The sequence below is a fragment of the Diplotaxodon limnothrissa genome, linkage group LG15 (assembly GCF_057381915.1).
Source record: "Diplotaxodon limnothrissa isolate DT_005_m linkage group LG15, D_limnothrissa_male_GT1.1, whole genome shotgun sequence".
Lineage (NCBI taxonomy): Eukaryota > Metazoa > Chordata > Actinopteri > Cichliformes > Cichlidae > Diplotaxodon > Diplotaxodon limnothrissa.
The window spans coordinates 40,062,396-40,088,451 of NC_140610.1; the positions used below are offsets into that span (position 1 = coordinate 40,062,396).

The window sequence follows — 26,056 nt, forward strand, 5'->3', positions numbered from 1 at the left end:
GAAGACTCCTTAGAGTTAAACCCTTCCTTCCTTCCTTCCTACAGACTGATATTGAGCTTCTTCACACAGCTGACAGGTTATTGGTTCCACACATCTCCAGGGAGTAGAAAGAAAAAAATCCAACAAAACAATTAAGAGATTCTTTTTTTTTCTTGTTAAAGCGACATAAGTATGTACAAAAAAAGCAACTCCCACCATTTACAAACCAACAGTCTCAAATTATGTCACATGATGCATAAAAATAAAAAACATTACACAACTCTTCTTTTTGCAGAGGATGTCTGAAACCCATAAACACGTAGGAATAAAAAAAGAAAGTAAAAGACAAATCAATAACTGAACATGTATTTCTATAGTGTGCGGTGGAAATGCCTGATTTTTGTTAAGTGTAAGAAAAAAAAGGGGCATGAATGCTGTACTTACTGATTCCCAGACACCTGCTCACTGTACAATCCCCAGAGTTCCTCTTTTAGCACAACTGTGCGGTTGGTTACACAGTTAAAAAAGAACAACAAAACAATCTGATGAAGTAAAAAACAAAAGGCTGGGTTAGCCTAACTTACACTGCCCTGTCGCTCAGACTTCGCAGTACCATTAAAATCTGCAGCATCGCTACCACTGCCGCCATTAAAAGTTAATATTTCAAATGCAGGTTTAAAGATTCAGCTTCACAACATGAGTCTAAGAAGTCAGCTGGAAGGCGAGTAGGTGTAGTGGATCCAAATAGTGCCTCAAATATTCACTGACTCTGTGCCAGTAAAAATCATCGCTCACACACACACACACACGCACGCACACACACACGCACGCACACACACACACACGCACGCACGCACGCACACGTTAAAAATGTGCACAGTTAAAGTGGAATTCTACGGAAAACTGATTTTTTTAAGGACTTTTATCTACAAAAAGTACTCAGCTTTATACAAAACAAACTTCTCAAAGGATTATAAAGGCCACCTTAAGAAAAAACTAATTAAATTAACCTCACATCCCAAGAATATCGTTGAGTCAAATGTCAAGCTTATTCTTGGCATTTCAAACTTACATCCAAATTAAAATAACAGACCTTTCACTTTCTTGTTTACTTAACATGGCCGTTATAATCCTTTTTTTTTTTTTTTAAGTAACACTTTTTTAGTAATAATTCGACCCCTTTGGACATTTACATTTCATCCTTAATCATTAAATAGGAATAGTCTAGTGTGTTCTTTAATAGAGTTCTTACACAGGCCTGTAACATAGATTAGGACATAAATTATGATATGTAATTTAATAAATGTAAGATCATAAAATATTTTTAAAAAAAAGGTTGATGATTTTTCACGAGTGTTTTGAAAAGTGAAAAATTGATCTCAAAATCAATTTCAAGTGGAATTCCTCTCCAGCGTCTCTCACAGTCACTCAGTGCTTTAACTACACATCAGTTTAAAACAGTCCCTTTATGAACATTACTTACATACTTAAATACAAAGCATCAGCTGAGCTGCTGTTTTTCGTACTCGTACTGAATATACAGAAAATTCACCTGCTGTGTTGTTTCTCATATTAACTCCAATGCCCCTTCACTGATGAGATTCTCACAGTCACCTGCGCTTCCTGCCTCGGACGCTGCATCGAATCAAATCTAAAAGGTAAAGTTCAAACCTGCGACACGAGGAGATGTCGAACAACCCGCTACCTCCGATTTAAATTTAGGTGTGTTAGGCTGTCTGGTCGCAGTCTGTATTCAGAGTCGGGGCGGGCGAGGGGTAGTCGCAAAACACAGTTTTTATTCCTCATGTTTTTTGTTTTGTTTCTTAAATTCAAAAAGTACCCTCTGTAGCATAATGTTGCCTCGTTGCTTGTTTGCGGTTCAGTGTCCAGTGTGTGAGGTTAAAGGTCGGGGAAGCGGCTAGGGTCTTCTTTATAATCATTGGGAATGCTAAAAATGGATTCATCAAACTCATCGTAGCGAAACTCCTGAAACGTCACCGTGGCCGTGATCGTAGGAAACACGGGGATGTCTGCGGGGAGCCGAGAGCACAATTATATGGATGACATGAAGAACACATCACACGAAAAAGTCATGAACATCAATCAGCAGACTACTGTTTGCAACACCATATAAAACTCTGCTTACCGAGCTTGACGGGAAAGCCAGGGGGGAGCTTCATCTGAACAAACTCCCTGAGTTTATTAAAGTGCTTGAAGGGTGCAATCACTTCCAGAACATTCAGTAACCTGAGGGACACGAGAACCCAAATCAACAAACAAAAACAAAGTCTATTTTACTAAAGCATTTAGGTCTCAATGAATGAATAATTTCCCCCTTTATCCCCACTAAACAAGCCTGAAAATACCAATAGAAAATGATGCTGCCTGCTTTTTAATAACCATCTGGAGGGCAGCTTAAATGAAGACTTACGATTCGATGCTCAGAGGGAAGTCTTGACTCATGGCTATTGTGGCTTTGAAGTTTTTCTTGCTCTCCTTGCACACCAGCTCTCTTCCTAGATGAGGAGCTCTGAGACAGAAAATTGTATCCCACGATGAAGGCAGTTCAGTCAGGAAGAGCTCACAGCTCATTAATGCAGACATGGAAAACTACCAGTGTTCTTCCAGTAACTAAAACATCAACCTATGTGAATATTGCATTTGGCACACGTAGAGATTCCTGCTTTATTTATTCCCAAACACTTCAGACACCTACTTTCCATTGTCAGCCGTGATGTATTCTTCCCAGGATATAGTGTTGGGTGACGGGGGGGTTAGAGATTGCCTTCTTGCTGGCTAAAAGTCAGAAAAGAGATTAAAAAAAGGTCATGGTTAGGCTAAAGTGTAAAATACTGAAAGGTCACACTTAAAAACAGTGAGTGAAACTAACAAAAAAAATGTTAAAACTGATCTAAGTTGTGACATACAGATGTTTTTTGTCATTACTTTTATATCAACATTAGTGTTTACCTACACACCTTTAATTTTTCCCCGCAGAGCAATGACATACACGGCACATGCCACTAGAGGGCCCCAGCGCATCACTAAGCAGTATACTTTTATGCTGACATAATTAACAGCCATCCAACAACAGCAAAGTAACTTTATATAATAAGCTAAATGTTAGCATAGTATTAAAGCTAAATCAGTAATTACTAAAAGCGGGAATCAACCAAACTTAACCTTCCTGCCTTCTTGGGACCTTTTTGTGCCACTGCTATGTGTCAAATGGCTGCCATTTCCACTGTGTTCAGTGGAATATAACCAAACTTGCCACAGGATAGTTTTTACCTGTCAATGTTAATATTCCAGTGTGAATTCCTTAAATCAGCCTAAAATGGCTGAGCAGCAGAAATCCCCACACCCATCACCCTGGGGACCATTTTCTGCCCATTGACTTCCATTATAAACGCTATTTTTCAACCCCAAATTATCATCATATGATTTTATTTTTTCTTCTTTTCTTGGATGTCAATGAAGACTCAGGGCCTTGAAGTTTTAATTTTTAAATTGCAAAAAAAATGCAAAAAAAATAATGGCAGGTCAAAATGTATGTTGGTGCCAATCTTTGGTCCATCTAAAGGCCTACTTATAATGACAATCACATATTACTTCAACTGGTTTTTTGTGGAAATATTTAGTTTCGTTTTTTGGTTTTTGGGGCTCATAACACAGGGCGCTCATGTAATAACACTGGGATTTGAAGGGTTAAAACAACGAAAATATAATTAAAACTTTACATGAATATTTCAGGGAGAAGTAGTTTTACAAGGTTGGCTAATTTAAAGTGGAATAAAATATGGATATATGGTCTTTTTATGGCGTGGCTGAGAATGGTCCCTAGGGTGATGGGTGTGAGTTTTTTAAAGGATGGCAGGAGGGTTAATCTAGAAAGTCCTGATTCAGTGATGTTAAATCTTTAGTTAATTCAGCGGGTGAGCGTCACAAACGGTCACAGAGAAGAAGAAGGAGGAGAAGGAGAGCTGTTGATGCTGTTGTGCCGGCCTTGAAATTAGATTCTATGTTATTGTTCATGGTTGATAACAACTGTGTGAACCAGTGATCTTAACTGAATAAACAGGAGCTGCACAGTAAACAGCCTTCAAATGTTAAGCTTTGTTGAAATTCAGCTGTAACGCTGCCGTATCAGATTCATTCACCAGATCATTTTTATCAGCTGAAGTGAGTGACTCTCCCCACGAGCAACGAAGGATCAAAGACAACTTTCTTCAAAAGAAATAATTTTTTTTTTAAAAACAAAAAATTGGAAAACGTTTGGCGCTTGGCCTTCTTGATTTAATGTTCTTCTTCGGTGTCAGTTCATATTAAGATTGGACGATCTGTTCTGGATGACTCTGAACTACGAGGTGCTTTGACAGTCTGCTATTCCTAAATATTAGCTCCCTGCTCTGCCAGAGTTCAGATTTTTTTTTAAATCACTATTAAACCAGCCGATCTCTGTTTTGTAAGCTGTGGTTGAGTACGACAACTAGGGCAGAAGAATCTGAAAACAGGTTCTGGATGACGAGACACCTCTGTGCCAAGAGATGGCTGACATAAGGTGTGCAGCCTTATTATGTCCTCTCTCACACTGTGTACCAGGCCTGGCACATTGTTGTGATGAGGACAGAGTACACACAGGCTGTGGAGACCTTGATCTGCTGGCATGCCGGACCTGCTCCCCCATCATTCCACGGCACCGGGAGGGGGGGTTAGCTTTCATCCGTGCGATCAATAGTGTCCAGCTCTATTCCAAAGCCTCCCACGCTCTGCCTGCGTCCACAGACTGACTTGTTCTCTCCTGCTGTAGTAAACACCGTTGCGTCACAGCAGCTGCTTATCTCATCCACTTCCCATGTATCATTTTCCACAGGTGTGGAGGCGAGACTATTTTCACATCAAAACTAAAACAAAAAATGATATCCCTTCAAACTGTTTCCCCCCCACTTTAAACAAGAGCAGGCACCAATTCACATCAGCACAAAGTTCTGACAGACAACAGAGAACACTTTGATGAAACAAAGCCCAACACAGAACACAGGACGGTCAAAAACAGAACAAAAAGCCGTGAGCGTCCATTGTGTGTCGAGAGGCTTTATGTTCACAGAGTGGTTGTGTTTACGGCTTCCTCTCGAACATACTATAGTGAGGGGATGGTGGGTGAGCGATGAACAGCTTAGTAGCTTTCACCACTGGGGGGCAGTGGTAGAATTTGAATCCATGCAGAGTGGCTCAGGGGCATTTGTTCATTCTGTCTTCAAACAAATAAAAACATCAAAAGGAACATTAGTGGGGATCCAGTCAGGAATTTTTCAATAAACCATACAAAGTGGCTCGACAGGGTCCGTTTCTGTAGGATTTATCTTTGTATGGACACGGGGGTGAGGAGTACTGTGAGGTTTATTTTGTCTGAGAGGCTCGTGTCCTACCCCAATGTTCCAGCGGGACAGGACAGTTTCAGGATTGGACTGGTGGTTACGCTGCAGGTATAAGTAAAGACAATGTTTATCGACAAAGTGCTGGAGGTGTACAGGTGCACTTGATACACAGGTGCACTCGAGGATTCATGTTAGAACAAACTGACCCAAGTTAAAGAAAAAAAACTGTAACACAAATTTAACGACTTTAACTTCACTGCTGAATGAGAACCTGTGGGAAAATGAACTAGAGAAATGTAAATTAAGTACATTTCAGTGCCCATCAAACCTGCAGCACTGTATCTCCCTGTAGAAATAAAAAAGGTTAAAAGAAGTATGGTGACAAACGTTTAGTGATAAAAACTGCATTTCCTGGCCCAAACAGAGTCACCCTTCACAGATTCAGATGTTAAGCACCTAACTTCAGTTTACTACCACAAACCTTTGGTCTCCACTTCCCTTTTCATAAGTGAGAGGTCTTTGTTAAAATGTACTTAACTCACCTATTTAAATCTTATCAGGACCTAAAGTTTGAATTATTGGGAGCACGACCACTTTGAAGGACGCCTGGATGCCGTTACAGGCAGCTGCAGCTGGTAGCTGTCTGCCAGACTTCATGTCTCCAAATTCAAGTCACTGAACTGGACCTCCCGACTATGATTGTAGTGCTTGTGTGTTTTGGCTTGATGTGCGGTTAACTTTACAGTCTGTCCAAGAAGTCTGCTGGATTCTAGCAGGACACTAGTTCATTTGATGACTGTTATTGTGTGCTGCTGCAATATAAATAAACTTGAACTGGAATGTTGCATAGCACTCCATAACTCTGTGCCTAATAATATGGATGCAGATAGCTAAGCAGCTTTTTGGCCATAGCTCATAACTTATCAATCCAACCTCTCGTCTAAATATGCTGAAGGTTGGCTCTAAAGAATTGACATGTGATGCTATAATGCTAAAGTTAAAGCTTCAAAACAGGACTTCAACTGCACATAAAATAGGCATAGCCACAGGAAGACTGTTTTTGTTTTTTTGGTTTGTGAAGTTATCAAACAAAGACACATAAATCTTTATTCATGTCAGTGATGCTCACCTCAAAGTTCTGCTCTATGAGGTTCCCTCCTTTGCTCAGACTCTCCATGATGGCTTTGTTCCTCAAGATGTCCTCCTCGCTCAGATGCTCTCTCCTCTTCCTGGACTCGAGCACCAGGCCGTTCACAGAGTAGAAATCGGCCAGAAAGTTTCCCACGCGCTCCTGGAGATTAATAAACAGTTAGATAAGTTCCCCCCTGCCACAGACTGACCAATTTCCCTTTCAAACAGAAGTCAAAAGGACAAAGGATTGAGAGGGCAAAAAGCAATACTGTCATATTTCAGTCACTAACTCCACACTGCCAGATTTGTCTGTGTTGTTTTGAACCCCAATCCTGTCACCTGAGCTCCCTTCCTGGGGTCATCACTGCCTCTCTGATGTATTTACTGCCTTTCCTTCCTGGTGTGGGGGTTACAACAGGAAATATGATATGTTGGCACTGGAATTTGAAATTGCCAATAAATAAAAACGAAGCTAAAGAAGAAAAACACCTTTGTTATGAATTAACACTGAATAGTTTACCACCGAACGCTCAAATTTCCCCGTCGGCAAAACAAGGCCATCGTCTTATTATTATAGTAAGGACTCATAAATACACACACTTAACAACATTAGCAAAATCTGTTTATGTTTCATGTGTCTGGAAGGAAAAAAAAGGTTTTGGTATCCGTCCATATATCTGATGATCATCAAATACATGGTATTAAAATCTCATATCGATCAGGCTTCAGATCCGGTCTAAAGGCTGCTGATGTTCTTTTCAGGTCTGGTTTTTTTAAAGAAAACAGTCAAAAACAAAACAAAAAAACACAACAACCTAAAAATGAGATATTGCAATCAATGTCACGTTACACACTGATATATCTGTGAAACCATAAGTAAAGTTTAATTTCACCAGCTATCCCAGTCAACTGAGTTATAAAGTACAAGAACTGGGTTCAAAAGTTGACTACAGTCGTTATGTCTTAAACTTTTAAAAGTCCCTGAAGGTCCACAGTCAGAGCAGAGTTTCTAAAAGCTGACAAATGACACCCACCGTCTTGTCTTCCCTGAACAGCCAACCAGTCTGCGCCCTAGAGAACGTGATGGATTTGGTGGACAGTGTGGCGGAGTACACGTCGCTGCTCATCAGAATATCCACTTCTTCTTCTGTTTCCATCTCCGACTCCTTAAAGTGTACAATAAATAAATAAATATAGCACATCATTATGCATCATGCATAGTGAACACTGAACAGCCACATCCTAGTGTTGGAAACAATGATGTCAGTCGGTTCCTCCAACTCTTTCTGAAGTGTTTGCACAAGATGTTGAACTGTTGTAGTTTCCCAGAGGGTTACATCTGTTAACATTTAGATGCCCTGACCTTTGGTCTAGTGCTGTCATCAGGTCAAATATTCCTGCTAGACATAAGAAATACCAAAATATGTAGGGACACTGTTATATAATTTACTTAAACACAACTAAACAACTTTAGATTTAGTTGTCTTCACTGTAGAATCACAAACCTGCATTTTTCAAGTCAATGATAAAACTTTAAATATGCTGCTTTGTTCTTAACAGACATCACAAATTAAAGGGCCCCAAGGGTTTCACACACCTCATGGTGTATCCGCTGGTAGACTTTCTGTTCATTATCCAGCACAACAAAAGACTCTGAGGGAATAGCATTGCCGTTAAAGATGAAACTGAGGTCACCCCGCTGGCATTTCATGTCAGTGAAGTCTATCAGGGTTGTATCCAGTCTGCATAAACACATCGTGAACATACACAGAGGAGACAAAAGTCAGAATTATTGTGAGCTCAAGTTAACTTTTCAGGCCAGCAGCACAACCGTGTCAAAACTGTGAGCGAAGACAAAACTGTGCTCGATGTTACACTTTTGAAAGGTCGGAGACAATGTGTATGGTAATCACTGCCACGGGAGTCCAACAGCACTTTTCAAAATTTTCTTTGTGTTGTCAGAGTGGGTAGTCCTGAAATAAAGCGTGACGGCAAAGAGAATAAGTGATCTGCTTGAGAAGAATGCACACAAAGCGGTAGGTGCTACGGGTAGGTATGATAGGCCTGACACACCGTGGAGCTGGTATGTAAATGAACTTGCTGTGACAGTTTTTTTCCTTTCACCCGCTCCGTCTCTCGCTCTCCCTTTTTCTCCCTACAACTCTGGCATAATAAGAGGGCATTTTGAATACCAAATTAGACAGCCAGGAGCGGTTTCACAGAATAATGACAAGCTCCACATCAAGGTTACCTCATAAGGAAGAGTGAAGATGCACACACACGCGCGCGCGCACACACACTTTTACAAACTCAATTCAATCCTCAAATAGACTGTGCTGATATAAACCCAAACGTAGAGGCATAGGTTTACGTGCGTGATAAAGGGGTGGCAGGATTTGTCATATATGTATGAAAATCTATGTGCATATGCTGTAAATGTGGAAGCCAGCCCTCAAGCCTGCATAGCGTTAGATTTTTGCCTGAAAGGCGCTGGAGCACAGCGGCATATATTCCTACTGTAGATTCACTGTTGAGACTGTGTCAGCATGTGTCAGGGTGTGATGAATTTCTGCTGATGCTCTTTGTAAGTGAGCTACTCAGCACAGTAGACTGTACAGTAGCTTCATCTATGAGACTGTGATTTAAAGCGAAACAGAAGGAAGAGTTGTGCGCACAGAGGGATCGCTGTTCGGCTTCCTCGTACTGCTCATACTGCAGGCGCTGATTTCACACTCTAGTTAACAAAACTGAGAAACTGGAAGTAGAGAAAAGAAAGACGAGTGGATGCTGTGTACAGCAGCAGTTACAAATAAACCAGCAAGCCTTAAAAACAAAGTGCACGAAGAGCAGGCTTTCTCTGGGAAATGTTTAATATGGCAGGGCTTACATCTTCTGGTTTACTTTAACAGGCAGCTTGAGAAGTGACTGAGTTTTGAAATGTCAGAATGCTATTTAAATGAACATTTGTTGACAGGACTTGCCTGATGTTGATGCCTTGTTTGTAGATCTTGCAGGCATCTGAAGGCAGGATTCTGGAGAGCAAAGGCACTGCAACATGAAAAGATACAGTAAGGGTGTGTAAAACGTCTAAATTTAGAAAGCACATTTGAGGAAAAAAAACTGCAGATTTCAAAGCTTTGGTGGCATATAAACCTGGAAACTAGAGTGCCACATACCAGAAGTAGTTCAACAGCTAAATATTTAATAACTCACAGTCCCTATCGTATTAAGTAACTGAAGGCATGATACTCTACTTGCTGCTCCAAAGTACAGAAGAATAGTTGCGCATTAACAAAAACAACAACAGAAAATAAAGACCAGTCAATAAGCAAGATGTGCATCTGATACAAGTCTGTGTTGTTCTCCGAGCACACAAACCTTAAAAATATAACTTTCACTATTACACCATCTCAACTGGCAAAAATATATCCTTATGTAACCATTTTACATTTTGTTACCATCACGTGTGTATTACATAACCCTATTCACCTTGTCAATAATTCACAAAGACACACTGAGTACACAGAAATCAGCCCAGGCCTACAGTCCTGGGTTTGGTCTGCAAGCTAAGCAAATGCTGATGCTTGAGCTCTAGTGAAGGCATTTCGTCTATCGCCACACACCGTGCTCCATCTGTGAGGTCCGCTGTTATGTTTTACCCGCTGTTATGTTTTACCTGATGTATTAGATCATTAAAGGTGAGACATCCATTTTAAAGGAAGGCGTATTGGCTCATTTCAAACAGGCACCGTCATTTTCAGCTTGACGTCACTCAAAGTCCCTCATGATACACGGTAATCCATCCGTAACCACCTGAACACTAAGTCTGTTCTTCTCCCTGAGATTCCTTAGTGTTCGTTTTTCAGAACAATGACATGTGATTCATTTCCACAGTGGATCAAATCTGAGAAACTGTCAAAGGAGAGCAGACAGAGAAACTCACCCCAACTTTGGAAGTCCCAGTGAAGCTCCAAGTAAAAGTCTCCGAGCTGTGAACACAGATAAAGAAAAATCAATAAGGAGTGAGGCTACGTGTTTCTACTGCTGATTATTATTCCACAGATCTGATGAAAAGGCCGGAAACCCACAATGTCAGAGTCTGTCTCTCAACACTCTCCAACTTCCCTACCCTCTCTGTGCCTCACAGCCACCAGATTGAAAATAAATAAATAATTAAAAATACTCAAAAATAAATAGTACTCCTACTGAGTTACACCACGAGGACGATGGTTTTGATAGTGACAGAACAATTCACCCACTGTAACAATAGTGACATAGCGAGCTCTATGCAACAGAAAAATAAATTAAACCACAGACTTGGACACCATATTTGGTTTTATTTAATGAGATTATAAAAGTAGCACGCCAGCGTTTCACTTTACATGAAAGTATAACTGAGCCTCTGCTTCTTTACATAGCAAACCCCACCTCAGTACAGTCTAATTATCTTGTAAGGCTTGGATCACCGCTACGATCGGTGGTCTCAATCCACACGTCAGCAATGATGTCAGGCTGGCCGAGGATCATCACTTCCCAGAGCTTTATAATCTCAGAGAGATGATGACACAAGAAAATCGCCGGTCTCATCATTTCAGGGAAAATACAGCCTTCGAGGTCTGTCAAGTACTTGAGACTTTAAAACTTTTACAGTGAGGGAGGAAGGTCAAGTGAAGTGGTATAACCTCTTTAAACACGATAAAACGCAGAGTTTTATTTGCTCGTGTCCTGTTCTTGATTTCCTCAGCATTACTGCACAGCTGACCTCTTGTTTGATGGCAGATACTCCCTTCACCCTGGCCAAAAAGGCTAAAATGACCAAAGAAAAAGTGGAAAACAGTTAAACATGAGAGGTTTTGGACAAAGTTTGTGTTTTTTCCATTGTTTAAGCACTGCTTCCAGCCAAGAGTGATACCATATATGCCCCATAGCTTCAGAAAAGGCTAACATTGTTATCTTTTTACAAAAAACAGCTGACCATGAGAGGTTTTTGGACAAAGTTTGTGTTCTCCATTCTTTAAGCACCGGTTTGAGCATCGTTTGAGCACCGGCACCGTTTCAAAAGTACCGATTTGGCACCGGTATCGGATAAAACCTAAACGATACCCATCCCTAGTGATGTCAGATAAGCATGATATACTTCTGCATTGTTATTTTCAGTGTATGTGTGCAAGGTCAGATAAGCTGAGATAATGCCTGACCTCTCCCCTTTCTGTTAAAAGAGGAAGTACTATGTAACTTACTTTCACTATAAATAAAGCAACCGAGCCTGCACTCGGTGTGTGTGTCTTCTCAGAGGCATTCACCCGTGCGCACGTTTTCTAATACTCTCTGAGTCGGTCTGCAGTGTCTTGTTTCTCTTACTTGTGTTTGAACAAATGTCTACCCCTGACATGTGCTAAGGCTGTGCTTGCAGAATAGATCCCAGTGAAAGGAAAAGAAACAGGACAGAATTGAATGAGAGCACTCTGACAGGTAAAAAGATCTGATGACCATAAAACAAGATATCCCATCAAAGGGTCAGGAGCAGCAAGGACTATCAGAGACATTATAAAAGAGAGAAATGGTACTCGAAAAATCCTGTGGTTTAACCGACACAAATGCAAAGCAGAGACTCACTGCAATTTCATCTGTGTAGTGGCAGGCATATCTATTTGTTACAATAAAAAAAAAATTAAAAAAAAGGGCTGGTTTTATTGGTTTACTGAATTAATTAGCATGACATTAGTGCTCTGGTGAGAGTCATCGATGGTGTCAGCACTCTGGAATTAGCCATTATGAAGCTGTAGAAGTATAACTTGAAGGTAAAAAGACTTTTTAAAACTTAATTTGAGCAAATGTATTTTTTTAATAGTCCATTGAGTATTTAAAATAAAGTTACGGCTCCAACTCAGTTCGTTCAGGGCAGAGGCTTCAAAATAGCGGCCAAAAAACAAAAAACAAAACAAAACAAAAAGAGGCTGCCAAAGTTGGGTGCAGAGTGGCAAAACTGGCTTCTAGCAGGACTTTAGGACTACGTTACCTCTTTGAGGGCTTTCAGCAGTTTGGGCCTCTTGTCCTCCACGCTCTCCCTGGACTGCTGCTTCAGCTTCCTCAGCAGCGCTGTGACTGAGAGCGCACGGAAAGATGAGCAGAAAAACAGAAGAGAAAAAAAGTGACACACCAGCTTTTTCTATACAAAAACATATCAAAGTTTAATTTAAGGTTATTGGATGGCACATTATTTTTTGCCATGAATATTTTTTATAACCCTGTTTTACTGGATCCGATCCCACTGCTAAACTTAATAAATATTCTACTGTGAGTTGATCAACCATGTTTAAAAAAAAAAAAAAAAAAAAAAGTTTAACAACCATGTTTTGGCAAATCTGACCATTTTCTCCACACTCCCTGAAAGACAGGCTGTCCTTAACCCGAACTCTTCCACAGCAGCATTTTTAATTTCTCTTTGAAATTTGGTCACATTGGGGCCCGATGAATGTAAAAACGAAAAATTGCCAGATTTTTTTTTTTTTATTTATTTTTGTTTTTAAGAAAAATAAGAGCCACATATGAGCATATTCGTTTAAAATTTTGAGTAACAGTAGCAGTATAATGTCCTCATAAGTGGATATCAGGCCCTTGTAGAGCAAAATTGAGTATTTTGGTCTAAATAACCCAAAATGTGATGTCCACATATGTGGACGCCAGGTCCTAGGAGGTTAATCATGATTACTTGAACATTTCTAAAATTAAGGGTGCTGGGCTTCACTTCCATATGGGCATCTTTCAAGATTTCCCACAATCTGAGTGCCTTGCAGAACATCGTCAGTTTTATTTAAAATTACAGGTGGTGATCAGAATGACAGATACTGTGCTTCTTTCATGCCCAAAAATATCATACCATCTGTTTTTATGCTGCACAGCAAAGGGCAGACCTGCAATATTGGTAAGGTTAAAGTTTAGGGCAAGACGTTTTTAAACGTACAGGAAATACTGTGTACTTAACGGTTTCTCTAAGCGAATCATGTCAACAATGAAAAAAAAAGTGCTACAGGCTACAGCAATTTTTACTGAGATTTACCAGCTTCCTGGAGCCAAATGGGGCACTCCCAGCATCATCCAACCAACCCTGATGCATAGCCTGCAGGGATCAAACCGTTCCAGGAAGTTCAAAGGGAGCAGCAATGGCAGATACAGAGCTGCCTGTTAATGAGCAACTCCTTTAACCTCCTTAACGAACTAGGGGAGAGGAACGCTCACAGGGGGCTTTTAGCCATGATGGGTCACATTAACAAGCGTTCTGCAGCACTGGCTGCAGGAGACTTGTGCAAAAGAAAACGGTTCCACGCAAATTTACAACAACTATTTAGATGTTATGTGATGCTTATTAGGGAGTGGGAGCATCAGTTGCTCACTAACATAACTGTGGTGCTTTTGACGAAGCCATGAAGGGAATAAATGACAACAACTATTCCAGTGATTAAGTCATGGAAGCAGTTATGAAAAAAAAAAAGGGGGGGATATGTTTGGCCACTGAGAACCCGCCCGTCCTACATTTTAATAGGACTAAAAGCAGCAGTGCCCATATGGCATAGTCATCAGCCTGACCATCTCCTGTGCCCTCCTCCATGTCCACGTGGCGAGTCAACATACACAAACATGTTGTTCATATTGTCTAACTGGTGGTCCCCGTGCAGCAGCACAGAGGGGCAGAGGACTCAACGGTAAAACTAGGCCAAATGAGAGCACAGGAACGCACATGCGCCAGCCGGCACAGACACAACTACAGGATGAGGGTGTCTTTGTGGCCTGGCTGCCTAATGAGTGTAGACAAGCTCTGGATGGGGCTCCTCCTGATCCTCACCGCCTCGCAGCAGGACAAGGAAGGGAGTAAAATCTCACCATCTGGTCACAGACCACCCAGCCAACACAGACTGAGAAACCAATGCGGGCCGTTTCAACACTAAACCCAACTGACTCTCCACGCTGGCACTAATTCACCGAGATACTGATCGGGGCACTTTGCTGGCACTAATTAGTCGAGTGATCTCAGCAGTTTCACCTCCACACTAATAAAAAGAGACAGAGTCAAGACAAAAAACTTGCTTTTACATTACCACAAAGGGCAACTATTTAACAAGATACGCAGGTGGAGGGCTGCTGCTGGCAGGTCTCCAAGAATGTGGGAAAAGTTCAAAATGACACAGGCCAGAATATTAAATGGATGCGAAAACTCACCGAGGTCGACAAATTTTGCAAGCTAACTCAAACGGCCGAGTTAACTGAAGATGACATATCACATGCAGGGAGCTTGATTCAATTTAGTTTCATTTAAACGCTCTGAATCATATCAGGAAAATGTAATTTTTAGACATAACAAATAATTACAAGCTGAAACAGAATTCCGTTGTTCTTTATCCCTGCAGCCTGTGCTGTCATATTTTTATATGCACAATAATTTTGCTCTACATTAATTTGTCAGTGAGGTTACAGTGAGGCTATAAACAAACCTTTGTTTGCAAATAAATGTAGAAAAATTCACTAGTTACAAGCTAAAATAAAACTATGGCAGCTTATAATTAATAAATAAGAAAATAACATTTAAGAATTCGTTTGCTTTGCTATGGCCTTAATAAAAAAACAAAAAAGAACTTTTCTTCCTTCTAATGCCACACATATCACCCGAAAAAGCAAAATGTAAAATATCATTCAGTCAGTCAATCAAGATAATAATATTCAGAAATAAAAATTATCCAACTGAAAATGTTCAAATATGCTGGTGATAGTGTTGTTGGTGCCTTTACTTTTACAGGAATTCTAACCCTGACTCTTCTGCACAGGTTGGAGGAGTAATATAAATCTCCTCATTTGTTACTGAATGCTGCCTTGTTTTGATTCACACATGCACTATAACATATAACACCATAACATTAATAGCATATACTGCAACATATACTGATAAGAAGATGAATTTTATGGATAACGATGATTCTATCTACAAGAAAGCCAGTTAGTGATTATTTGATGTTGAACTTGTGCCCTCAGGGTGATTTAATAGTCAGGGATTATTTCAGCCAAAAGCAATTAGTATACAGAAAAATAAGACGCTGTGATGCATTTCTATTCTGTATGTATGAATGCTGCTGATTGTTGGCACTAATTCTATTATGAAGTGATCTTGTGTATGTATGACTTGATGAATCATGAGTTATTCTAATTCTAATCTATTCTAATGCCTTAATCGTGGATATTTATAAGTGACTCCTAATAGCTCTATAAATTTTGAATACAGGAAGAAAACATGTGAGAAAAATCTAAACTCAAGCTTATTACAAAGACACAGAAAGAGAAAAGGATCTTCTTAAGCCAAACTTCTTCAACTTAAACTTTTCTTGCCAAGTCTGGTTGTTTATTCAGGCTAGTGAGACCATTACTGCCTGACACCCACATGAAAAAGCAGCTCCCTGCCTCACATACAGTAATATGACTGAAACTCTCTTTGAACAAGTCCCTGAAGCTGACAACACAGCTGTGTGGCAGAGGCGAGCGAGGACTGAAATAGCTCTTTCTGAACCAAACACATGACAAAAACTATTTCTGAGCCACATTTTGTCTCCTCGTTCAAACGGAAAGCCACACACCCGGGTAACAAACGCACTGTGTCGCAACAACATACGGGGGAAATGAATGTTGAGCAGAGAATAGAGAGCTACACCTTTCTTTAAAACCTTACTGCAACATGTACCTGCATGGTCACCTGCACAAGAAACCTGCCAGCTGTAAGATGAAATGTCATTAGAGTTCATTAGAGGTTTCAGTCAACAGACATACTTTGAGTCAGTTCATTAGAGGAAGCAGTCGATGGAGGAACTTAAAGCTGCTTCCGTTTATGACGTAACATTGGTGCGAAGTGGCTGTGTGGATACATGAATGAAAGAGCAAGCTCTTTCATTCATGTATCAACATGTACTAGGTTAGCAAAGTCATTTTTTAACTGGAACTTATTAACTTATATGTAAAATCCGAATGCTGTACTTGAGATGTTCCAATAGCTGAGAATGAAGTGGGCCAATCAACACCTAACCTGGTAGTTCTGTAGCAGTAGTGAAGGGTTGTAAAATACTTTTAATGCATTCACCACAGCTACAGACCCCACCACAGTGAACAAACCTCAAGCCTTCCTGTTTCTGTCATCAAAAGCTCTAAATAGATTGCAGGTGAAATTCTCACTAGCAGAGCACTACGGTACTAGCAAAACTGTAACAGCTGTCGTTCAATCCATTCTCCCTCAGTCATTACAAAAAATCTAACGTGACTTTTTGTACAGTGCCACAGGTACTCGTGACAGTGAAATAATACAAAACATTCTCACTGTTTCAAAACAAACTTTTGGGCCATTATGAAACGTGGGACAAAAACACGTGTGATATGGGCTTGAGCATAATCAGCCTATCAGGACTGAGGGAAATATCTAATGAATTGCTTTTCACTGGAATACAAAAGCCAGAGGGCCTTGAGGAATGCCCCCCTCTGAGGGACAAAAGAGCCAGGCCGGTGTGGTGGCCTCACTGCGAGGCGGCCGCGTGGAAGAATGTGCAGAGCCGTTTGTTGATTTGTATCTGTTGATGAAAACTTCTCTCTCTTGCCTTCTCCCACTGGTGCAAGCCTGATGCCTCGCTTTAGTAAACGAGTTCACTGACCAACATCAGTTTCAAACCTCTGCGTGAGTGTTTTATTGAGCAAAGCCAGCTACTCAGCGAGTCAGAGATACTTACTCATCTGTCGGTCTCCGTAGCTAATGGCCTCGGCGAGGGGGCTCCATCCCTGAGCGTTCTTCACCTTCACTGGTGCATTGTGGGCCAGCAGCAGATGGGCACACTCTGCAAGGAGGACAGTTAATCACTAAACACCAAAAGACAAACAGAAGGACAAACTGAAAACCCAAAAAGCCACCAGGAATGTGCCTAACACACGACTCACTAGCAGTACCACAGACCTAATAGATTTCAGTTTGGCATCTTGACTTGACAACGGGCTGAAGGATGATTTCCTGACCAGAAATAGTCTGAAAATGTGACAGCACCCAAACTTCATAGTCATAGATATTAGGAAATTAATGTTCCAGTAACTAATAATAAAAATCCACAGAAGTAAAAGGTGCTTTGGGGTATGTTTTTTTATGTATCTTCATTTTACATCCTATTAATATGAAGCAAACACATAATACAATATATGCTGAAAACAAAACAATAAAAACTTTAAAAAAAAAAAACTACATTGATATTTTTTATGGTGACTGCTTAATACACAGAAGAAAAACCCTGCGTCCAGCTCTAGTCATGTGTTCGATTTTCAAACCACAGAGGAACCGAACAAAAATGAGATGCAAAGTTAAACAGCTTTACTTCTCCTGCTCTGCAAGTTTTATCTGATGTGTTTACTTCAAACTGACTACTCTGCAGTACAGGTGTCATCGGTTACATAGAGCACATTTCTCACAATGTTTCCAGGGTGTCCAGAGGGCTAGTTTGTGTATAGAACTTTAACCAAAAAGCCATATGGGACCTACAATTATGCAAGACTTGGAATCTTTCCTTTTTCTTTTTTTTTTTTTGTCCTGCATTGCTTTAAATTAACGAACTAAATTTTGAGCTAAAGGAAAAGACATCCCTTGGTACTATGTAGTCACCCTCCGAGCGGTGCTTGAATTCTAACACCTGGAAAACAGCCAAAGAGCTTCGTCTCTTTTCTATGGTGAGATCAGCAGTAAGAGCAGCATAAAATCCCTCTGCTCTCCGGGCAGCGTGTCAACAAACTACAGCCAGCCACAACTGAAGCCTGTTGTTCCGGCTCAGCTGTCAGTTTTGTTGTGACATCACTCATTATAATGTTGGCATCTGTACAGCTCTGTCCCAGCACTGGCCCGAAAAGTCACAGTCCTACAAATGCTAAGCAGGGGCTAAGTGCTAATGGTCTGCTGCTGAGTGCATATGTGGGGCCTTTGCTTGTTGGAGCCAGAAGTTACATTTGCTCGACCGGTCTTTTTAGTCATGGGTGTATCACGTGAACTCATTCAAGTCCTCCTGACTTGTTTTTTTGCATAGATAATAACAGCTATCAAATACATCACAAAACCACATGCACCATATACATACTCCCCATGTTTCATTAATGAGAAAGAGGGTAACACAAAGTCTTAATGACGGAGGGCAATACAATCTGAAACTCTTCCTTATTAGACGCATTAACCACACAACAAAGAGAAGCACGTCTCTCCCAGGAGTGTAGTTACAGAAATAAAAAGGGCAAGATGTGACATCAACCAGTTCAAACAGTTAGGCTACATTCTCCTCATAAGCAATTAACAGTAACACCAGTTGTGTATAGTACAGCAGACATCAAGATGGGAGCATGGCAAAGAAAATCGAGATGAACAGAGACGCGGCGCTGGGAAGTCATTATGGTCACACCAGTGATGCAGAGTTTCAAAGACTTGGCTCATTACTGGCTTTAATGGATTTTCTTGGTAAATTTCTGCTTGATGCCGAACGCTGTCCAAAAGCTGACCACTTCAAAAAGATTGACTAATACTGTTCATATCGCATGCTTGAATGAATTAAAATAGCTGCATTGGTAACAGGAAGATAGCTGAAAAGTGAATGAATAATGCAACATTACAGCAAAGCCCAGTCTTTACATGTTAGTTCAAACTGTCACCCAGCTCCGGGACTCAGTCGCTGATAACAGAAGTTGATATGGAGGCAACACAGGCAAACAAACGGACAAGAGCATGCTTTCTGATGTAAGCTTTGCATTTCCTCAAGGCTCTGACCTATATATCCCTCTGCTAAATCAAACGATTGTGTAATGATAACGACAACATTTAGCAGACATGCATTATATAACCACGAGGAGAACAGCCAGGCCGTGTGTCCTGAGCCCCACACCTTCAAGCTTCTGGTCTGAGTTTTGTGTTTCAGATGCAAGCGTATAGTGTGGCATCATGGATACACTTTTGTTTTAAAGGCACACAACACTTGAGTTCTATGTCAGTTGTTTATGATGTGAATTAAATGCAGAAACTAAGTTAATCGCCTCGCACTTTAAGATAAAAATTACAAACAGTTGCTATTCGAAGATCGACTCTGATACATTTCCATTACCTGTGAGGTAAGCGGGACATCACAGCACAATTGTAGCTACATCATGTTGAGATAATGAAGGCTTTATGTATCAAATGTGACTAACAGCAAAGACACGTGGCTATTCCACTGACTAAAGTGTTTGTTTAAACTTGAACATCCAGGCAAACATTTGTAATTCCCGTTTCAAGCACTTGTCTCCTGTTTGCTCTTATTGGTGAAATAATAGCATTTGTGACGCATTCAAGTTGTTACCAACAGTTAAGTAAAGAATGAGCTATGATATTGAGCCATGGCTGTAGATGAAATGGCTTCAAACAGCAGCAAATGAGGATCGGTTTAAAAGCAGGTCAGGATGAAGGTGGCATGTGCCTGTGTGTGGCACGCCACCATTTGGTTTCAAGAACAGTTTCATAATCAACCATCAAACATTTTCTCAGAAAGACACACACAGCAACATGGCAGCTACATCCACAGAGGCGCTTTCAGAGATATCAAAGACTTGCATTTCTCTCAGGAATGAGTAACAAGTCAAACTTTTGGAACAGCCGAGAGTTCTGTTTTCTTATCGTAACAAAGTAACATGCAGGACCTTTTTAGTCGATTTACACATTATCATGGACATGGTGCTCAGGTGGAGACAAACAGATACTGTTTTATCTTTCACTGGTCACTACAGAGTCAAGGACACAGACAGACACACCCACCCCTTTTTTATTTCCTTTGGCTCTCTCCAAAAGTATCTTACCTGATAATTCTGTGACCTGAACATCAGATTTTTCCACAAGATTCCTAACAAATTAAATTTTAATACAATAATGTTTTGATTAGTATTTAGTTATCAGAAGTAGTTTAACTAAATTACTCAAATAAATCAGTTATGCTTTGTTTTCTGTCCATCATTCAAGAATTTTCACTTCCGAATTCATTTTTATCAGTGTCCAGAAACTCTCCGAAAAGCCTGCAATTGATCCAAAATGCTGCAGCAGACTAGAAAGAGAGAGAATATTTGACCCATACTTCTCTTCATAGGCTCCCTCTTAAATCCAGAATCAAATTTAAAATCCTTCTCACAAGATACAAGGTCTTGAATAATCAGGCCCCATCCTATCTTAAAAACCTCACAGCACCATACCCACCCAATCATCCACTTTGCTCAGAGACTGCCAGTTTATTTGGTTGGTGGTTCCTAGGATATTTAAAAGCAGGCCCCTCTCAAATGGTAAACACTGAGCACACAAAGCGCTTTATGCAACTTACCTCATTCATCCACTCATACAAGCACTTTTTTTCTATGCTTTTTCTATGCAAGTGCTTTCTAACATTCACAAATATTCACACTCCGATTAATGCATCGGAGTTAGTATCTTGTCCAAGAATATTTGGTATGATATTTGATATTTGGTATGAGATTAGGCTTAAAACTTTCCTTTTTTGATAAAGCATAGAGTTAGGACTGGATCAGTTGACCCTGAATCCTCCCTTAGTTATGCTGCAATAGGCCTAGGGTGCTGTGGGCTTTCCATGATGGCTGTTTCTTCTTCACTCACTATGAGCTTACGCACACCATTTTGCATTTCATCCTTAGTTATTGTGAATCTCTTCCACTGGATCTATTCCACAGTGTGTTTTTGTCCTGCCTTCCTCCCATCACTCCCAACCTACTGGTTCTGCTGGAGGGTTCTTCCCGTTTCTTCTTCCCACTGTTGCCAAGTACTTGCTCAAAAGAGGTTGTTTTCTGTGTATTACAGTCTCTACCTTGGAATATAAGAGCATCTTGAGGTTACTGCTGCGGTAATTTGGCGCTATATAAATAAAATGAAATTGAATTTTATATAACCATGATCAAATCATGACAAATTTGGGATCACTTGTCCCAATTTGGGCAGCATAGCTTCTATACAAAATGGCTATAATGTATTGCTGTGTGTGTATTTAGTGTTTTAAATATAAACAAAGTTAGCTAACTGGATAAAATGACATTTAGGCTGCTTGTTATTAGCCACCGTTTGCTGTCTTGTTCGATCTAATATGCACTTGTGCGAGCACTGATAAAGGAAAACTCCTTGTGGGCTGCTGGGCTGATTGCACGTGCATCTGCTGCACAGACGTCCTGCTTGAGTCGCATTCAACTCATGAGTGAGGGAACAGGATGGTGATGTAAAGCACTTTTCTAATGCTACTTGCTGTGCACTGGCTGCAGATGGGGCTTCTGTCGACAGGATCCGATTGCTGTTAAAGCTCCCTACCTTCACCCTACAGTTTTGACTAAGTCTGAGTACATTTTAAATGTTGATCTGGCTTTTTTTTTTTTAACCATTATTTACATACTCAGCAACATTTGCAATTGTGGATTTGAGTCAAACAGGAAATTTTCTTTTCCTGTTTGACTCAAATGCACTATTTTAATCAAAATCTTAAAATGAGCATGTGTGTGCCACTTTAGAGTATTTTTTTCCAGCCAGGGTGGCCCACTAATGTCAAACACTCACTGGAACTGTATCTTTCAAAGCCATTTTTAGAATCTCACCATTTTATCTTTCATTCACACCCATTAGACAAATGAAACAAAAAAAGAAAGAAACAAAAAAGAAAGAGTTTTCTTTCCAGGCACATGACAGGAAGCAGAATCCAGACAAACTGTCTTACTCCTCTGACAATGACATCAGCTTTTAGGACTGCATTATGCTCTGCTTTGGATTTTCTTCGTCTTTTACGTTAGATATTTCACCTGTGCAACTATTCCAGTCATGCAAACGATCAGACAGTAGACTGCTGATATGCACAACTGTCATTACCACAATGGCGGACATATATGCAGAAAAGCCAGAAACAAAGAGAGCCTTGTCCTCTGCATCCCAACAGGCCAGCCACACCCAGGCTGTGATCTCATGCTGTAGCCTTCAGCCCGTCTGGCCTGAGCATCCCTAGAGGACCAGGCAGCAGCTCAGGCAAGAGACAGGCAACCTCATTAGCAAAATCAATTCCATGGCATCCCGTCCACGACAACACTTCGGTACTCTGCTATCTGAATTACCAGTAGGTAGTGGCAGAGCCATCACACTGACAGAAATTGAGCTGTGCGAATGTGAAATCAATCGAAACCCGTGCTTCAGTGACAAACACCACAAATGACAATGTGCAGCACGGGTAACCCTATGCCTGAATGGTTGATCAGGAGCTGACTGCAAAAAAGGCTAAATTAATTTTTCAGAAGCATGTTCTGATGTTTCCTTGTCATATTAAAATGCAGGCATTGAGTCTTGAAGGGACAGCGTTTTAATGTTTTATGTGGATGCTTTCAGTCCAGCCAGAGCAATTCATTCTAAAAACAAACTCATGTAAGATTCCTACATTGCCTTGATACATCATGACATATTCATTATATACTCTTAACTCACAGTTATTCTAAGACGCCCAGATCTCATTAATGTGCAATTTGTTATATGTTCAACATTCTGAGAAAATACACATTGTTGTAGCCTCTGAAACACGTTCACCTCTTTTTCACAAGCCAATTCGAACCGATCACAAAACCAAAGTAACCTCTTTGGTGAGAGACACTGGCAGGTAACTAAAAATAACAGACTAAGCAAATATTATAGGCACTGAAAATTACATCGCTTATCTCAACTAATTACCTCCTGTGCCAGCTTCAAAGTTAAAGTCTTTCAAGCCAGCAGTGTTACATCAATCAGAATGAGACTTTAACTACTGAGAGGGGCCTAATTCTTGCACTATCATCATTATCCAGTACTCACTGATTAAATATGATCTGATAATCCTTTGTGAATCTATAAAGTTGGGGAGAAAAGAAAACCCGCTCTTAACAGATAAAGAAGGAAAGGTCTCTTGTTCCATCGTGATTTTGACCAGGAGAAAATCCATTAACACAACCTCTTTATTCATGCATGAGCATCTTGCCTTCTGGGATCTATGTGGTGATCTGTGACAAATGTCTGGTGGTGCTTAGCCTGGCAAATGCACACACAAAGGGAGGGAAATAAACTGAAACACACACAAACAAAAGATGCACGGGCCTACAGAGAGGCGTGTTTAAAAAGCCACGGAGACGGAGACAAGGAGAGAAACCAAAATAAAGCACGTGGAGGTGAATGTTTCAACACTACTCACCTTTATGTCCCATCATGACAGCAAGATGCAGCGGTGTGTTTCCTGAAGAAAGGGGAAAAAAAACAGAATTTGTGTACTGCATTTAAGAATAACAAAAACAAGCGAGAGACTTCGAAGAGCATTTTGCCTTTAGGGCTGTCACAGCTGGAGTGAATTAGATGTTTAATCTGGGAGGCAGCCTTTGCTAAACTCCAAATGATATGGTAAGTCTGTGCTCACTGTGCCTTCTCCTACCATGATGGCAATACCACTGATTACTACCCAACTGCACCACAAAGCAAGCTACATTTCAGAGGCAGGCACATGGCCTGCTAACAGACACAATGTATGTGTTACATGGTAATCATTCAAGAGAGAAATGATATTTGTGGCAGGTGTGCAAAAGCCTCTACCTACTATCTGGCCAAACTGTAGGACCAGCTCCTTCAGGCTCTCCCTTACAGAGGAAGACGGAGGTAGGCACGCATCCAAAAACAACGTGGGGTAAATATGGGGAAATGTGCCAAAGCTGGGGTTCAGCTAAAAATCACAAGGGACGCTGTGATGAACAACAGAAAGATTTTTTTCTGTGTATATGAGGTCTGAGTTCACTTACAGCCACCACTGTTGACAGTTTCAAATAAACCACTGATATTTTTTAAAGCACCAATCCAAAATCAGCTGACGTAAATGACGTTTAATCTGTAAACAAGCTGCATTTTAACTCGTCAACAACGCAGTGTTACGAAAGTATTGTCTGGATTCACTGGGACTATTTCCTCCCTCCCACAAGCAAGTGGAAAACAATTGTTTAAAAAGGTATTTCTTTAAGCAACAAGTTTTCTGGAAAAAAAATCATAACAAAACAGCAAAGTGAATGGATGAAATATAATAGTGTTAATAAACATATCAAACAAAGCCTGCCTTACTTCAGTGATTTGATGGTCCAGCTTCAACTTATATCCACTAGAAGCTAAAAATTTATGGGAATAAAGCCACGAATTCAAGATACTGAGCCCAGGTAACCATCAACCGAGAAGGCAAAAAGGCTTAACAAGTTCAGATTCTTCAGCATCACCAGAGTAAATGCCCTCCCCTTCTGCTACGTTGTTTCATTACAGCATGTCAGTGTTTTGAGGACAGAACACATTCCAGAGCTGACAGTAAGCACAGCCCATCCTTTTTTCTTTACATGCGAACCGGAACAACCCTTCGCTGTAGATCTGTCAGTTAAGAATGCGTTGATTTGGAAAATGTGGCGTTATCTGAACAGACTTTGCCTTGCAGATGAATTGCAGTCAAGTCTGGGAATCCCAAAGTTTCGCACAACACGCCTTGATGCGTTAGCCATAGGGCCCTGAACCAACTTATCATCCAGTGTTTAAAGATGACTCATGTCACAAGGAATATGTGATAAATTTGAAATGTGGACTGAAAGGCCGCTGGGACCTTTCCTTATGCAGGCTTGAAAGAAGTGAATATGAAGAAATTACAGGGTATTGACATTAAACTGCTCCTCAATTTGGACATCAGTTATCTGGGCCTTGGCAACAAGAAACCTCGCCTACATCTAATGCTGCCGGAGAATGATGGCCTATTAGCTAAAACTAAGCTTCACTGGACCTTGAAATTGGCAGTTCATTGTGGGCTTTTTAAAGGCAGCTGAGATGAGCAGTTGTTAAACTCACCATGGACGTCTTTCTGGGCGATATTCTGCGTCCGTATGAGCGAAGACAGTCGTCGGACATCTCCCTTAAATACACATTCGTGCACCGGAAAGTCCTGCCCAGTTCGGATAATGGGGTTTTTGTTGTTGTCATCGATAACATCGGATGTTGACAGTGTGTTGGTGTTAGCATTAATCTGCGACTGTTGGTTCTGCTGCTGCTGTTGTTGTTGTTGTTGTGTGGATGAAGACTTGATTAACTTGTGGTTGCTGAAGATTTTACTCGCTCTGCTCTTGTTGTTCGTCCTGGAGGCTGTAAACGTCCCGGTCGCAGCCTCTTCGTCGGGCTCCAGTAAGTCCTCGTCTTTGCTCGGCCTGTGGTCCTTGCGCAGGGAGCGGACCTTCTCTCCGGTCATTTTCTAAACGGTCGACGCTGACGGAGCAGAGGGTGTCGTCGCTGACGATGACCCTCCGGGCGAACTGATGCGATTCGCCAGTTGGAAGTCTTCGCGCAAACACTGGAAACTGCACAACATGAAAACACTTACTTCTCCCACGGACACACAAAAACCACAGTTTGCTCGAGGACGAAAAAGTAGCACCCCCCTCCTGCCGGTCTCTTATGAAAACAAACAGTCCACTCTCCTCCTACCGCCCCAAACTGTCGA

The 26,056-nt window shown here is 40.9% G+C and overlaps 1 protein-coding gene across 1 annotated transcript; it reads right to left on the bottom strand.

Moving 5' to 3' along the window:
- Positions 1–1,317: 1,317 nt before the first annotated feature.
- On the bottom strand, positions 1,318–26,056 carry LOC146617996 (ankyrin repeat domain-containing protein 13C). Its single transcript, XM_085371792.1, has 13 exons — positions 25,411–26,056; positions 23,744–23,785; positions 17,243–17,347; positions 12,508–12,593; positions 10,432–10,477; positions 9,470–9,536; positions 8,086–8,230; positions 7,523–7,654; positions 6,487–6,648; positions 2,696–2,775; positions 2,411–2,509; positions 2,126–2,226; positions 1,318–2,009 (listed from the first exon to the last, which is right to left on the bottom strand). The coding sequence occupies exons 1-13, from the start codon at positions 25,802–25,804 to the stop codon at positions 1,879–1,881; spliced, it is 1,590 nt and encodes a 529-aa protein (XP_085227918.1). The 5' UTR covers positions 25,805–26,056; the 3' UTR covers positions 1,318–1,878.

Excerpts from the sequence above, each read along its gene's own strand:
- LOC146617996 (XM_085371792.1), bottom strand. The coding sequence starts at position 25,804 with ATGACCGGAGAGAAGGTCCGCTCCCTGCGCAAGGACCACAGGCCGAGC. Across the intron at positions 17,348-23,743 it reads TGTCATGATGGGACATAAAG|AGTGTGCCCATCTGCTGCTG; the intron begins GTGAGTAGTGTT and ends TCCTCCTTGCAG. Across the intron at positions 2,010-2,125 it reads TGGCTTTCCCGTCAAGCTCG|ACATCCCCGTGTTTCCTACG; the intron begins GTAAGCAGAGTT and ends GGCTCCCCGCAG.